Raw genomic sequence first — 17,158 nt, 5'->3', positions numbered from 1 at the left:
ATTTCACCTGGTTCAGTATTTGGTTTCTTGATTTTGTAGGGCGGCACAGTTAGCATTAGTGCAATGCTATTACAGTGATTTGGGTTCAAACCCTGTAAGGAGTTTATATGTTCTCCCAGGTCTGCATGGGTTTCTTCTGGATGTTCTGGTTTTCTCCCACCTTTGAAAATGTACAGGGGTTGTAGGTTAATTGGGGTATTTGGATGACATGGCTTATGGGTTGGAAGGGTTTGTTACTGTGTTGTATGTCTAAATTTGAATAGGTACAGTTGCATTGGAGAGATTTAGGAGACTGCTTCCTGGATTAGAAGGATTTAGCTCATATTTAAAGGATAGCCAAAAGCAGGCATAAATAAGGTATTAAAAGCATTGGAGGGGTTTTATTTTACCATTGTGCCTGAAAGACAGATTAGGATAAGCAACATTATTTTTTTTTGCCATCAGTTCAACAAATGCACCTATATAAACAGGAATAAATGCTTTGAAAAGCTTTTCACACTTCGGAGAGAAAATGACCACAATTAATACCTTATCAAGGCATCTAATTTCAAGCAGCAAGAGTTCTATTTCTGACACAATATTTTAAGGATGAAGTAGAGGTGGTCAGTGAGAATGGAAATGATTGTAGATTTCCACTTTTAATCAAACGTGTCAACAACAGCACTGCAGTTGATTATCCACATACTTAACTCTCCACACTGCAATTTTTGGTGAAGATGATGTTTCCTGAAATGTTCTTTGCCTTTTCTGAACAAACTAACTTCTTGAGGAATAATTTGCTGTTAACAATTTCCCCTGACTTAAAAGCATTAGCAAACATATGGTCAGTATAAACAGTTCAAACAGTGTCACTAACAGTTGAGATTCCTACTTGTTTGAATCTTTGCATTCAGATTTATTTTAACAATTTGATGAAATATAAGGAACACAGAAAGGACAACTGTTGTAATGTCACTTTTTCTCTTTCAGTATAATAACTGTGAATATTATCTATCTTTTATATTCATTATAGATTTTTAATTAATTTAAACTATATTACTGTAGTTTTTTTTATACATCAAGTCCCTATTCAGCTGCTGCAAGTAATATTTTTGTCAATATGTTTGTAGTATAATGTATATGACAATAAACTCATTATCATAATCATGCGTAAGTTAATAGTTTATTAAGAGATTTCAAATAAGTTTATTCAGAGCATTTTTAGCTAGTTTAATTTGCCAATATAGGATGACGTAAAATTTAAGTAGAAATGTACAAAGAAGATCTATAATGTAGAACAGGGCAGATACCTATGGGGTTATACGAGCTGGGGAATACCATTAGTAGATATTTTTAGAGGAGTGAGTAAAGCTTTTTTTGATGGTGGCACTAGTTCTGCAAACGATAAATTGAACATCTCCAGTAAGTTAAATCAACAAGAGCAAATCTCTTCATTGTTAAGAGGCGAAGTGTGTTCTCTTTTTCCTCAGGCTTCGTGCATTGTCAAGGGGTGGGAGTATTACCTCTCCACCCCTCTCACCAGCATTGCCAAAGTACAAGTTAGCTGATTACCGTTATGGAAGGGAAGAAATGCTAGCACTTTATGAAAAGTATCTTAAGGTATTTATCAAATGCTTGTAAAATTGCATGGTCATTTTGGAAAACTTGTCGACTCTGATGGAATCAGTTGAAAACATTCAAATTTCTTTGCTGACTGGCATGACGATATAATCAGCCACATTTTAAAGTGTATGAACTTGAATACTGCAATTACTTGTAACATTAAAATATCTAAAGTTAGGAAAACTTGAATTTTAAAAATGGGGTAATTCATTTTCATAGAAATATAACTAGATTTATGGCTTGTGCAGCAAAGTTAAGTGAAAGTTTTTCAAAACCAAGAATAATTAATTTTGAACATGAAACATTTTTGACTAATTCAGGGTAGTAGCTTGAATTTGCTCCTCTAGGTACTCCATTTCTTGCAGCAAATTAAATTTAAATTAATTTCTCAGTGGGTTGTTTAACTTTCTTGGTGGTGTACCTCAATAAAGAAACAAATTATGCAGGTACATTCTTATGAAGTGGCTAGTTGGAGGAAATGAGCACTAGAAAGCTATGATGAATTTACCATATTATTCTGTTTGCAGTATAAATGAAAGGTTTATATTGTGGCGGCGCACTTACCCGTAGTGAGCCGGCCCCGCTTGTACCACCGTGCTGGCGGGGAACCTCGTTGCCTCATTGTTCGAATTGAGCACGCTCCCCAGGCATCGAGATGTCATCACCGCCCCCGCGGGGGCGGGGCTCATGCTGCCTTTAAAGGGTCATACGCGGGTTTTGAATAAAACTGCCATTGAAACCCCCAACGTGGTGGTTGAGGGTCTCTTTCCTCGTAGCTGCTGCTACAACATATTCATTATATTACTTTGATGAAGTTGCTTTACTGCAACTTATTTTACCACAATATTTTAAGTTCTTCAAGATTGTTATTGCACATGATGCAATGCACAAAAGTGCTGGATAAATTCAGCAAGTCACACAGTGTCTATAGGCAGCAAAGTTATATAAGCAGTGTTATGAGCAGAAAGTAGTGAGGTGGCCAAATAAAAAGGTGAGGGAAGAAGGGGCAGGGTCTTAATATTCTTGCATTTAGTGTTCTTTCAGGATAATGAGTTAACTGAAATTTGATTTTATTGATATTTTTTTTTTTGCACTGCTTTAATTCTCTTTGTGTGATTTAGGTTCCTGTAGACCTTACTGATAAAGAGTTTATTCCTATTTTGCAAGAGGAGCCCCTGCCACCTTTAGCTCTTGTATCTTTTACAGAAGAAGAACAGGTAGGTAAATGTATTAGAATAAGCAAATAAGTACTTCCATAAGCTGTAAAATAACATTTCATTTATGTTTCTTTTACTTCAGTCCTAACTTAGGTGTGATTTTATTATAATCATTACTGGATCAAAGCCATTCGGCTCCTCATTTAACAAATTGTTGGAATACCTTAATTAGTTTGCCATATCAAGGACATTTGGGAGTAGATAATAAATAAATAATAAATAATAAATAATAGCCTTAGTATTGAGTCCATAATGCCTGCAAGAGTTATTAAAAAAGTGAAGTTACACAAATAGTAATTGTTGATACAGTTAATAATAAGAATTGAGGAGCTAGGGCCATAGAATTGTATTTTGACACCACGTAATAGCCTAAACGACAGCACCTAATAGCTTGAAATATGCCAGGGATTGTCTGATATTGGAAGCTAAGCAGGCACAGGACTGGCCAGTACTTGGAGGTAGGAACACCAGGTGCTGTAGGTTTCTGTGAGGGGCTCTGGACAAAGTGGCGACCCTCTGTGTGCCTTATGGTAGACAAAAGTTAAAAAAAAATTCCATGCATGTTACATTCTAAATGTAGTATTACGTGACAATAAAGGAGCCTTTACCTTTTGTACTGATGCTTATATAGAGGTGTCTAACCTGCATATGGTGTAGAAGTAGTGATGGTTGGCTTACCAGAATACTTGCCTTTATGTTCTCAAAAAAATGTATGAATACTTTGCTATTATATCTTTGGCAGTGTTGCCTTATCATACTTGAGTTTGAGGTCTGTGTTGAGTTTGGGTTGGAAAATTCATGAAACTCTTCAGTTCTGGGATGATTTGTATTCTCCTGTGACTTTTTATCTGGCTGACTTTTGTTCTTTGTTTAAACCCACCAGAGAAATTTTTCCATGTCTGTAAATAGTGCAGCAGTCCTAAGATTAATGGGTCGAGGTGGAGGAACAGTGGTAGGGGCAGCAAGAGGTAGAAGTTCCTCAAGAGGCAGAGGTAAGCATAAGAAATATAAGCATCCCAATTTTGAGTTTGCCACCTTATTGATAAAGAACAATACACTTCTGATTGATTAAATAATTGTTAGACTATCCGCTGGAATATCACCGTTAATTTATCCTAACACATTGCACAACATGACCAAATATTGGGGGGTTGCTATCCAAAAGGTGTATTTAAGGGGAGTTTTAAGGAAGAAAAGAAGTGTATTTCAGCAGAAATATTCCAGAACTTAATTCCTAAACAGAAAAGATGCGGCTGCTAATGGAGGAGCAGTTACATTTTGAAAAGAGTGTGATGAGGGTATGTAAATATTTGAAGATGTGGATATGTGGTAGTGAATGGAGGAAATTAGAAATGAACAGATGAGCTAATAAAGGATGTTGAGAATTTTCATATTGGTACATAATTTAGCAAAAAAAGAATGTGTTATTTGGGATATAGACAGCAGAATTTTGAATAGTTTATTGCGGGTAGGATAAAAGAGGCTGAGTCGGCATGTATTACGATATTTGGGAAGTAACAAAAAAAGGAGAGAGCTTTATTTGCAGTGGGCATTGTTACAGAGGTGGAAACACTTGTGGTTTTAAAACTTTCCGTTCAGCTGGATATATGAGACACAAGAAATGTACTGTATCATGCAGACATCTTGACTATAGTTTCTTCCCTGTGTAAAATTTGAATGTTAATGTCCCAAGTGCTTTTATAGCTGATCTGATTTCATGAAGAGATAACATCTGTGTGGAATGGGTGTAATGAATGAAATGTACATTTGATCCTATCTTGGATTGAAATTTGTCACCGAATGAAAATAATTGCACTGCTCCGAGAATAGGTTAAAAATAATAGATAGAAACATTGGAATTAGTGGCGTTGGGATTACCTAAAATAAGAGAAATCACTGTTCACAGCATTAAATTTAAAGCTGCCAAGAGAAAAATTATGTGTTGTTCCTGAAGTTACAGCAATACATTAGAAACAAAAGTCATAAAAATTTTACTCTACTCCCCAACCCAAAGGATTCTGCCTCCACTTGTCTTTCCACATCACACCTTCTGTCCAATCACCTCTGACCTCTTCCCAGTTTCTTTTCCTCTTTAGATAGGTAATATCACTCATTGCCCTCTTGTCTTGATAGAGTCCAGACCTGAAACATTGACCTTTTTGACTCATGGATACTGACTGACCTGCTGAGTTCCTCTAGCAATTCTTTGCTTAAGATTTCAGTAACTGCAGTTTTTGTGTTTCACGTTTCTAATATTATCTGTCCTTTAGTTGCCATTTCTGTGACCTGTGCTACAAAATCTATTAAAGCAGATTGTTAGATCTTCATAATCTCGAGTTTTATGAAATTAAATTTCAGCCCTGCAGAAGTTTGCACTTTGTACAATATCAATTCCTGTCCGTTCTTGTGCTACACATTAGTCTTGTTTTCCAAGTTGGTTTGCTTGGCCTCTTTCTACTTTCCTCTGTGTTTGTAGCCAGCCTGTGAAAGTCTCTTTCCTGGCAATGAAGGAGGCAACAGATAATTGTGAATGTTGACAGGATGCAACTTTGAACCTAGATGGCCTGACAAGTGCCTAGACTATTTAGGCACGTTGGCAGCCGTTAGAGGTTTCATTCTATGCTGTCCTTTTGCAGCACACGGACTTTGAATGACCGGTTTGTGGTGTCTTAAAACCTGCAGCCTCAGTCATTAACTGCACACTATGAATCTTTATCTCCTGGTATAGAGCTAGTTGCATTTTCTGTTTGTGGCTGATGTCAAAGCTCTGAAAAGCTTAGAGAACATGCAGGCCTGAGAATGCCCAAAAATATTTTCATATGCCCTCACATAGGCTGCCCTGACCCAGTTGTTGCCCTTTTTTCCTAGAGAAAAATACATACTGGTTTCATGGTCTGTCTGCAATCTGCAAACCACATCTATTCCACCTTATAAAACGTGTGCCTTTGTGCAAGGTGCTATGATCTTAGATATTGCCTCATGTCATCAAGATCTACAATGTAGTGACTCCTTCACTGCTGTAGTCATCAACCAACAGGAGAAGGGGAGGCCTGGACATGTAGGATTTCCTGAAAATCTCCAGTGATAAAGCCAAAAGAACTTTGTAATAATGATGGGAGAGGTAGGGGAAAATATGCTTTCTTAGAACCATAGAACTCTGCAGCACAGAAAATAGGCCATTCAGTCCTCTAGTCTGTGCCAACCATCCTTTTTCTAGTCCCACTGATCTGTTCCTACTCCCCAATCCTCGAGATCTTCCATCCATGTATGTAGCTAATTTATTCTTAAAACACAAGATCGAACTCTCATTCACCACATCAAATGGCAGGTCATTCCACAATCCCACCATTCTCTAAGTGAAGAACTTTCCCCTAATGTTCCCATTATACCTCTCCCCTTTCAGCTTAAAACTATGACCTCTCAAATTCATCTCCGCCAATCTAAGTGGAAAAAGCCCAATTAGACCCACTCTGTTTCTACCTCTCATAATCTTACAACCCTCTATCAAATCTCCTCATTTTCTTTGCTCCAAGGAAAAAAATCCAAACCCGTTTAATCTTTCTTTCTCTCTTTCCCTGTAATGCAACTCCTGAAGACCTGGCAACATCCTAGTAAATCTTCTCTGCACTCTTTCAATCTTATTGACATCCTTGTAGTTAGGAGGCCATAACTGCACACAATATTCAAAATTTGGCCTCATCAATGTCTTAAACAATTTCAACATCACATCCCAACTCCTATAATACTTTGATTTATTAAGGCTAAGATGCCAAAAGCTTTCTTTGCAACTCTGTCCACTTGCGACACCATCTTCAGGGAACAACATATCTGTATTTTCAGATCTTTCTGCTCCTCTGCACTCCTCCGTGCCCTTTCATTTACAAACATTAGTTTGCCCTTCCAATATGCATCACCTCACACTTATCTGCATTAAACTCCATCTGCCATTTTTTGGCCCATTCTCCCAGTTGGTCAAGATGCCTCTGCAAGCTTTGAAAATCTTTCTCGCTGTCCACAGCGCCTCCTGTCTTTGTATCATCAGCAAACTTGCTGATCCAATTAACCACATTATTATCCAAATCTTTGATATATACAACAAACTGCGATGGCCCCAACACAGATCCCTGAAGCATACCACTAGCCACAAGCTTCCAGTCTGAGAAGCAATCATCCACCACCACTCTGTTTTTTTCCAACACAGCCAATTATGAATCCAGTTTACAACCTCCCCATGGATACCTAGTGTCATAATGTTCCCATGTGAAACCTTGTTACAGGCTTTACTAAAATCCATGTAGATAACATCCACATGGCTTTCCTTTATCTACCTTCTTGGTAACCTCGAAAAACTGTACAAGATCCATTAAACAAAGCCATGCTGACTGTCCAAATAACTATATATCCTATCTCTCAGAACTCCTTCCAATAATTTACCTACTACTGACGTCAGGCTCACTGGCCTTTAATTACCTGGTTTATTTTTGGAGCCTTTTTTAAACAACGGGGCAACATGAGCTACCCTCCAATCCTCTGGCACCTCATCTGTTGCTAAGGACATCTACCTTTATTTGCTGTAAGGTGGAAAGCACCTCCTCCTATATTCCATTAGCCTCTGTTTTCCTTCCTTATGTACTATGCCAGTTTCATGAGTAAATACTGATGCAAAAAAACCTGTTTAAGATTTCCCCCTATTATGTGAGGCTCCACACATAGTGGACCATTCTGATCCTCTTGGGAACCAATTTTGTCTGTTACTTTCCTTTTACTGTTAATATACTTATAGAACCCCTTCTGGTTTACCTTTGCATTATCTGTTAGAGCAAGTCTTTTTGCCTTCCTGATTTTTTTCCTGAGTATTTTCTTGCATTTTCTGTACTTTTCAAGTACTTAGTAGCTCCTTATTGCCAATACTTGCTATATATCTCCCTCTTCTTCTTAACCAGATTGTCAGAATCCCTTGAAAACCAAAGTTCCCTATGCCTTGTAACTTTGCCTTTAATCCTAACAGGAACATGTAAACTCTGCACTCTCAAGATTTCACCTTTAAAGGCCATCCATTTACTTAACACATCTTTTGCAGAAAACAACATATCCCAATCCAGTCTGCCTAAATCTTTCTCATTTCCATTTTCTATGTGGTCTAGGACAAAGTTTGCTGTATGCTCTTCCCTGTTTCAGCTGTCTTGTACTTGTCTGCAGGGAACTAGATGAAATATAAAATTTAACCCAATGCCTTTCTGATTGATAGATTTTTTTTATTTTTCATCCATATACAGTGATATTTTTTCCAGTATACATTTATCTTGAAATTTGCAATGTAGACACATGTTTTACAGTGTATTTAAATATAAATTGGATAGCACAATAGTAAAATTGATAGAAACTTCGGTATTATATAAAATTCCTCAGCTCTGTTTTAAAAAAAATAAAATCCTCAGGTCGAGGACGAGGTGAAAGTGGTTTTTACCAAAGAAGTTTTGATGAAGGTGAAGTAGGTTTTGGTCGAGGAGTTCGAGAAATGCACAGATCTCAAAGTTGGGAAGAAAGGTGAGTTAGTGTATTAAAACATTACTGTGAGACATTTCCAATTCAGTTACTTTTCTAAAAACTAATATTTCGAATGATATTAACAGTCATAAAATAATGAAATGTTTCCATGTTTGCTTCAGTCTTTATTGAGCCACTTTTATTATCCTATTAAGTAGGCTTTTGAAGATTGTTTAAACCATCTCATTTAAATTTTAAAATAAATTTAAATATCCTGCACGGTAACAGGACCTTTCAGCCCATGAGCCTGTGCCCCCCAAATACACCAATTAACCTACAATTCCCATAGGTTTTGAAGGGTGGGAGGAACCAAAATACCCATGCAGACATAGGGAGGATGTACAAACTCCTTACAGACAATGCTGGATTCGAACCTGGGTTTGCTGGTTCACTAATCACTATGCTAACCGTTAGGTCAAGTTAATTTCACTAATTTGTTCATGGTTCCAACTTTATACCCCAGCTGTCATGAAATCACAAAACAAGTCAAAGCAGAAACATGCTCTCCAGCTCACCAAATCTAAGCTAACCATGAACCACCCTACCTTAATCCATTGTCTATTCTCACATATTCGGAAACTACAACCAGCTTCTACTATTCATACACACATACTGGAGGAAATCTACAGTGGCCAATTAACCTACCTACCAATGTGCTACCAATCTAGTTAAAATTCCTAATGTGTTTATTAGTGAGGCAAATGTTTGAGCCAATATGCTTACATCAGAAAGAAATACTGCATCCTCTTTTGTATTGGATGTTTCTGATCTAACCTCAACCCATGTACAGTTGGTTCATTTGTGCCATTGTTTGCTTTGATTTAGCTATTCCATTTGTCTTCAGACTAACCTATTTACTTCTATAAAGCTTGATATTATCAAACAATTGTATACTCCTACCAAACCTCTTTTGTCACACATTTAAAGATTTTCTTTTTTTTCACATCACTTTTAGTTCTCTATTTTCTATCAATTCTATCCAAATAAATGTTGAATCCTAAATTATTCAAATGAGTGTTGAATCCTAAATTCCTCTGATAGGGGCCCTTTGTATTAGAGCTATACGGGGACAGGAGGATGAACACGTGTGTGCATAGATGCAGAAACAGGTCAGGCACTACTTTCTTCTCCACTTTCAAGATCCCTTTAAATTCCTTTTTTGACAAGGAAATGTTCTCTCCGATTCATTTCCCAATGGCTAAATATTTTCTTTCGCTGATGAAATATTTGGTTCTCTTTCTAGTTTTAAAATAATATAAATACAGTTTGTCACTACTTAATGTTTAATATGATCTTGAAGTTTCTGCCTTCTCTTGCAAAATAGTAAATTTAGAAAATAAATGTTCCCAAAAAATAGTACTGGAAAGCCACATTTTGGAATGTGTAGCACACCCATATCAAATCTGTTTTTCTTATTGCATGCAACCAATGCTTAAAGATGTGGTTTTAAGTTGTATCTTCTGGCCTGAAGCATATCCCATAATTAGTGACATTGAGGCTGTAGTTTTAATTTTTTTAATGTTGTTTTATATACCGGTACTTTTAATTTGACAGGTTGTACAATGGTCAGTGCCTTTCATTGTTCCTTTGTAGAGCTCAAATAGGGACATAGGATTTTTAAAAAAAATTAGAATAAATTTACAAATTAAATTGTGCCTTGGCTACATTCAGCCTTGTAATTTAAAATGCACAAGCATCCAGAGCTTGAACTTTTTTTGGGGTATATTCCATCCAAATGTTTGAACTAAAATTGTTAAATGTAGCAATTGAAGAGTATTATCGAATTCCACAGTAGTATTCTAAAATAGGGTACTTCTGGAATTAATTTTGCTGTTTTGAATTGATTTGATATGTTTTTTCATTGTAGTTAAATTACAACTATTGGCATTGTTTTTTAATATCTAGTAGAAATTTCTAAATAATTCTCTTTTCCTAATGAGGTTTGTAAGTACACCCAAGCCTGCAGAGTAGATGAGAAAATCAAAGTAGTTAAGCTGATGTTCCAAAAAATAAAATATTTTTTTCTTAGTAGTAAAATTCCTGTTTATTTCATTGTTATTCCTGGCTACGGCAAGGATAAGTAAATGAATCCTTAACAGCCCCAGCATTTTAGGTAATTTCAAGTCAATGTGCAACTTGTATTATTACTGAAGCCAAGTTGGCTTCAGAGATTTTGATTTTGCAACTTAACTTGATCATTGATCAATTCTAACTAATTGAAGCTGAACTTTAAAGAATTAGTGTAGTGAATAGTAAATAGATTTGAAATTTTCCTATTAAAATTTTTCATGGAAAAGGTTATTTTGGTAAGTGCTTTAAGTTAAAATCCTGAAAAGTCAGCATTATTCTTATCATATATACAGAAAACCCCCAGTATCTGGTACCTATGGGGATTGGTAGATGGTGTATAAGTGAATTTTACTGTTGATTGAGTTTGCGTGTTGTGTGATTGGTGAACTGACTACTAGGGGTGCTAATTTTAAACTTTCTTATTTTTTACCTATTTATTTTATGCAATTTTTTTGCCAATTGCTTGAATTCTAGATAACGGAAATATTACTGTATAACACAAGACTTCAAACTTTTATATAAGCTTCAACTGCGAGCTATATTGTGGGGGGGGGGGGTGGGGGGAGAGACAGCAGAAATGTAAAAGCACTGAGTTTCTCCATTATTTTTGTCAGTTATTGCTTGTAAATATTAGAAATGAAATGCCTACATCTTGGAGATTGTTAACATCCCAATAAGTATTGAAGTTTCTTGTTTCCTGCATTGAAAAGGTTGCAATTCTATTAAAGCATCAATTTGTGGCATATTTATTTAAACATTGCATTTCTTTTTAATTTCCTATATTGTAATAGTGTCAACCCTCCAAAAAGAAACACAATGAGGTTTGTAAGTACACACCAGCCTGCAGAGTAGATGAGCAGAATGTACATTATATTGAATTAGATGAGCAAATCGAAGTATGTGCTAAACTGATGCCCCAAAAATAAAATATTTTTTTCTTAATACCTGTAGTAAAATTCCTGTTTATTTCATTGTTATTCCTGGCTACAGGAAAGATAAGTAATAGCCCCAACATTTCAGGTAATTTCAAGTCAATGTGCAACTTGTATTATTACTGAAGCTTTTAGAACTGTAGTTAAGTAGTTTAAAAAAAATCGTGCACCCTCACTTTTCTAAATTTTGAAGAAATCTTAGATTTAAAAAAAACATGATGTATAAAATTATATATGCATAGGCTCCTCATAAGCAATATTATGGGAGATGCAATAGCATAGAAAAACAAAGTACTACTTTTGATTTTAACAAGCATATCATTAAATACAACCTGATTAATTATCAGAAAATATTTAAGGACCTGTCTATAGATGGTTGGAATATCCCTTTATGTAGATTTGAGACTCCTTATGAAAGATGCCAGACAAGATTAAAAGCACTGTTCAATTATACCAGATGGCTAAAATGGTTTTAATGTTGAATAAATAATCTCCTCTGTTTTGACTCTGGGTCTTTGCTAGAACAAATGTAACTTGCTTTTACTTTTAATAGAGGAGAACGACGGTTTGACAAACCAGGGCGGAAGGACCCAGGTCAGTTTTACATTTGAAGTATGAACTCATTAACTTTGAATTGCTCCAGAAGGTCTTGTGCTGTCTTGACTGCGTGATTCATTTAAGGATTTTAAGGTTGCATGAGAAACATTAATTTTCACTTGTAAAACTTGGATTGAAATCTAATCTGTCTTTTAAGTGCAGGAAGCTGACTGGGTGAGCTGGGTTTTCAAGTTGTGTTTCTTGGTGCTAACCTAATTGGAATTTCACACCAAATTTTGTGACTGAATTGCTTTACTGCATGAAGTGTTTAAGCAGTACATTACACTTAGTTTGTGCTCACATTGGATGTCACATTTGCTTTTTGCTAACCACATAGTTCTAACAGAAACTTTAATTCAATATCATAAATAGCGTGATGAGAATTTTTGAAAAATATTAAAAGCTATCCTTGAAAATATATTTCTAATAAGTTCTTAATTTCCTCTATCATGTGTACATTTGAATCTATGTGTTGTATCTGATGTTGCATCAAATATTACTAGTTTTCAAAAATCTTATATTACTACATTTTTTTGCAAGAAGTAGCAGATTAAATTCTGTACACATTTTTATTTCAGGTTTGAATCATCCCAAGGATCAACACTCCAACCTAGGTGCTCCAAGTGATTTCCTCTCGACCTCTGGGTTCCCTTTAAAATCAGGTATGTTTTGCAAAACTGTTGCAGTGAAATTTACCAAAATTAAATTGAACCTGTTGGTGAACTGTTTTTTTTTGGTGAGCTAGAAGCTATCTTCAGGCATCTCCAACTTAATGGAATAAGTCCTTGGCTGCTGCATAGTAAAGGCTGCTGCCTGATCATTGTGTGTGTGGAATAAGCAAGGGCCTAATTTTATGAGCGATTGACCAATATCCAGCATTAAGCTTGATTTGCAGACTGTTTGCAAGGAGTTGTATTTTGTGATTGCCCCAAATGCTATAGATAATCTGGAGCTCATTCTGTTCCATGTATGAAATTGGAAACTTTGGTGTGGAAGATAGTGGAAAAAGGATATACAATGGGTCAAGAGGGAGGCAGGATACTGTTATTTGGACAAGATATCAGAAATTGTTATTGTGAAATATCAAACCTCATTACTGGCCATATCACGTTGTTAGATGATGTTATGCATGGTCAAGATAGGTTGAATGTATCAAATGTCATATCCCAACCATTAGCCTCGAGTACTACTCAATTCACCATGTTCCAGTTCTCAAGTGCTAGCAATCTGCCAATTAATTCATTTCACCCTGCTCAATTTGGTGGTAGCTTGCACTCCCACCTTCTGTATTTTTCTTGTGACGCTGTTCTCTAATATTTTTCCAATTTTGTTATATCTTTCTCTAGACCATCATGCTCTGTAGCATATTTTCTCACGATATTTTGTATAAAAAATAATTTGTCCTCTTAGATAAGCTTTAAGCATATCCCATATCATAGAGGGAAGGTTAGTTTCACAGTATAGTTCTATTTGTCTTTTAATAAACTCACAAAAGTCCTTCCTTTTCAACAGTGTGGCATTGAGACACCATCTATACACACTTCTTTGTTTTTTCCATTATTGCAATAGTTAAAGTTAATGATGCATGATCTAATAGCAGTCTTTGCAAATATTTTGTTTTTGCCAGTCTGCTTTTTAACTGGGCAGACATTAAAAAAGAATCATTCCTTGTATGTGAATCATCTACCCTTGAGTAGAATATATAGTCTCTTTAAGGATTAAGTTGCCTTCATATATCAATCAAATTTAAATCCTTCAGAAATGATAGTATCGTTTTTGCAGCTTTTGCCCTTGTACTGTACTGGCTGATTTATTCAGCATTGGATCTAGACAGAAATTGAAGTCTCCTCTAACCCGTATATTTTGTCTTCCCTCAGCTGTTTTTAAAAAGATATCTTTCATAAAGGCTTCCATCATCATAATTTGGTACATAGTGTTTGTTCATAAACATCCATGGTTCTGCATAAATTTTACAATGTGCTATTACAAATCTTCCGGCTTGGTCAGTCAGTGTCTCTTCTATTATTATTGATATATTTTTGTAATTAGAATCACTACTCCTCTTGCTTCTGAGCCAAAAGTAGACGATATTACTTGTCCCACCCATCCTCTTTTTAATTTAGCATGTTCCGATTTGCTAAGGTGTGTTTCTTGTTGAAAGACTATATCTGCTTTTATTTTTTTTTAGGTGTGCCAAGACCCATCTCTTTTTCATCATACCATTTATCCTATTAACATTAAGACTAATACATTTTAGCGTTCTGCCCATATTGATTTTTTAAACAAATATTGTTTAACATTTAAACCTTTCTGATTGTTTGAATAATACAGTGATCTTTTCCCTTTTTAAAAAAAAATCATATAATGTCTCTGCCCTGATGGTGACGTAAACAGGAAACTCTGAAAGCCTGCGAAAAAAGCCCATGGAATCTCTCGAGGAAGAAGAACCCCTCCCTTTAGCGCCATCTTTTATAGATACTCTTCTCTGGGTGCCATTCTCCCTGTGAACATTTCAATAAAATTGACTTTTCAAAAATAAATACAAGATTTTTTTAATATAACTTTTACTTAATTCCATTGTAAACATTCTTCACAGTCTTTCTCTTTATAGCCTTTTCATAAGCCTTGCATGAAGACTTCCACCTCGTTCATCGATTATCTTCTGCTACTTTGACCCTCAGAGTAGCAGGATATATCAGAATATTTCAAGTTTTTGGAACACAATTTTCTTTTTACATCGTCAAACTCCTTCCTTTACTTAATCAAAAAAGTAGAACTAAAATCTTGGAAAAGTAGCACATTTTCATGGTCAGTCTCGGACGGGCCAGTATTCATATGCTGCTCCCAGGATTGTCTCCTGTTCCCGGTAACTCAAAAGTCTTACCAGGATCAGTTGTGGTTGCTGATCGCCAGCTCTCTTGTGTCTGAGGGTCCGGTGAGCAGTTTTTCTCTGAATTTATCTTTTCCCAGCACTAGTATTTAGAAGAAGTTCACTGGATCTTTTCCCTCGATTCCTTCTTTCAGTCCAATAATTCAGACATTATTTTGTCTGCTAAAATTCTCTGTGGTTGATCTTGTCCAGCAGACCTTGTCTGTTCAACTCCCATTGCTTCGCATCTTTCTCCAAAGTTTTTAGCTTATCTTGTGTTTTTACCAAGTCTACTTTTTAAAAAATATTTATTTATTCGTTCAATAAACAAATAATATATGACATATACAGCAATTAAACATGAACATATTTTTTATATATATATATATATAAAAAAAGAAAAGAAAAGATCCCCCCTTCAGCCAACTCTCTAAAGGAGAGCCATAAAAAAAGAAAAAAGAAAGAATATTAAAAAAAAGTTAAATATACATATTAAAATCTAATCAATATAAATTGAAATGTAAATATTCCAAGTATAAAAACCACTTATTAATAAAAAATTATAATTATCATGCGAAACATACATAATTTTTTCCATTATTAAACAATATTTCATCTCATTATGCCATCTATTAATATCAATCATATTTGTATCTTTCCATGTACTAGCAATACATTTTTTTGCTATGGATAAAGCTAAATATACAAAAGCAAGCTGAAACTTATCTATCCCAAACCTTTCAGAGGTTGCAAACTACCCAATAAAAATACTGTTGGATCTAAAACTATTTTAATCTTCTACAGATATTCTAAAAACGATTGAATTTTCTTCCAAAAAGATTGTATATGTATACATGACCAAACAGCATGAAAAAAAGTTCCAACCATATCACCACATCTAAAACAAATTGATTCATTAAACCATATTTTTTTTAAAATTTTCAGGTGTAAAATATAATTGATGTAAAAAATTGTAATTAATCATTGCATAACGTGCATTTACCAATCTAGTTACACTATCATAACAAATATCTAACCAATCCTCTTCAGAAAAAGTAAAACCAATATCAGCTTCCCATTTAATTTTAGATCTATCCCAACCCTTTTTATCCATACCATCCTGTAATATTTGATGTTTCTTGTAAAAAGGCAATATCAATTTTCATTTTCTTAATATATGCCAAGACTCGCTTACATTTAATCGGACTTTTTAATCCTCGAACATTAAAAGTAGCAAACCTCAACTTCGACATATCTACTATTATTACTAAATACCAATAATATCTTTATATAAAAACTCAAATCAACGTATATTGGCCCTCCAATAAAAAAATCACAAATTAAAAACTAAGAAAAAAGTTAATAAAAAAAACAATATAAAAAAATCCCCCCCCCCCAAAAAAAAACTACCAATAGGTAGTAATCCCCTAAACAAAAATTGGGTGTGGATCACCCACCAGTGGCATTGAAGTATCATAATAACAAAAGGAAAAAATAAAATAAGAAAATTCTTCTTTTCATCCAAATGACTCCAGTCTCGAAGATCCCATTTCGGAAGGAGGTGGACTGTTTCCATTCCCATTTTCCCCATTTCTGCCATTTCCATAACTACCAAAATTTTCTTTAGGAGATAATGATGGACTACGTCTTTGTCCTCTTATATCCGGCAATGAGTCAGCAAAAAATCATTGCTTCGCAATCAGTTTCAAAAAACCGAAATTGATAATCTCCATAAAAGACCTTCAACACTGCAGGGCAACGAAAAGTAGACTTATAACCTTTACGCCACAAAACTTCTTTAACTGGATTAAATTGACATCGACGTTGAATGACATTTTGACTCAGATCAGGATAAAAAAAGACTTTACTATTCTGAATTAATAATGGGGTTTGTCATTTCCTTGCATTTTGTACTGCAAGTCGAAGTATTGCTCTCTATCCAAATAACTCAGACATTGAATTATTACCGGTCTCGGGGATTGACCAGCTGAGGGTATTCTTCTTAAAGCTCTATGGGCTCTTTCCAGTGCCAATCCCCCAGAGAAAAATTCTTGCCCTAATATTTGCGGAATCTAGTCTTTAAAGAAATGAAGAGGATCTTGTCTTCTATACCTTTTGGCAAACCAACAATTTTCACATTATTCCTTCTGCTTTGATTTTCCAAATAATCTACTTTTCTTTCTTGCTCCTTCTCATGATCTCCTAATTCTATGACTGATTTTTCCACCTTCAACGCTTTTTCTGTGTTAGAAGTCACTTGTTGTTTACAGTCCAAAAAAGCAGTCCGAAATTTTTAAAAACTCTTCAAAAGATGCATCCACACG

The 17,158-nt window shown here is 35.2% G+C and overlaps 1 protein-coding gene across 7 annotated transcripts in view; it reads left to right on the top strand.

Moving 5' to 3' along the window:
• gigyf2 (GRB10 interacting GYF protein 2) overlaps positions 1 to 17,158 on the top strand; it is a 107,571-nt gene that overhangs the window by 18,302 nt on the left and 72,111 nt on the right. For 3 of the 7 annotated variants that reach the window (XM_069896639.1, XM_069896637.1, XM_069896636.1), the window contains exons 3-9: positions 1,470 to 1,599; positions 2,724 to 2,819; positions 3,703 to 3,811; positions 8,258 to 8,366; positions 11,228 to 11,257; positions 11,922 to 11,962; positions 12,544 to 12,627. In XM_069896639.1, the coding sequence (XP_069752740.1) occupies positions 1,470 to 1,599; positions 2,724 to 2,819; positions 3,703 to 3,811; positions 8,258 to 8,366; positions 11,228 to 11,257; positions 11,922 to 11,962; positions 12,544 to 12,627 (599 nt within the window). Of the gene's footprint in view, positions 1 to 1,469; positions 1,600 to 2,723; positions 2,820 to 3,702; positions 3,812 to 8,257; positions 8,367 to 9,407; positions 9,476 to 11,227; positions 11,258 to 11,921; positions 11,963 to 12,543; positions 12,628 to 17,158 lie in introns of those variants that run through there. The other 4 variants (XM_069896642.1, XM_069896638.1, XM_069896640.1 and 1 more) reach the window with 3 other exon arrangements.

This window comes from Narcine bancroftii, chromosome 9 (genome assembly GCF_036971445.1).
Source record: "Narcine bancroftii isolate sNarBan1 chromosome 9, sNarBan1.hap1, whole genome shotgun sequence".
NCBI classification, from domain to species: Eukaryota; Metazoa; Chordata; class Chondrichthyes; order Torpediniformes; family Narcinidae; genus Narcine; species Narcine bancroftii.
Note: the sequence above shows the minus strand (reverse complement) of the source record. Positions and strands in the feature narration are given on the sequence as shown.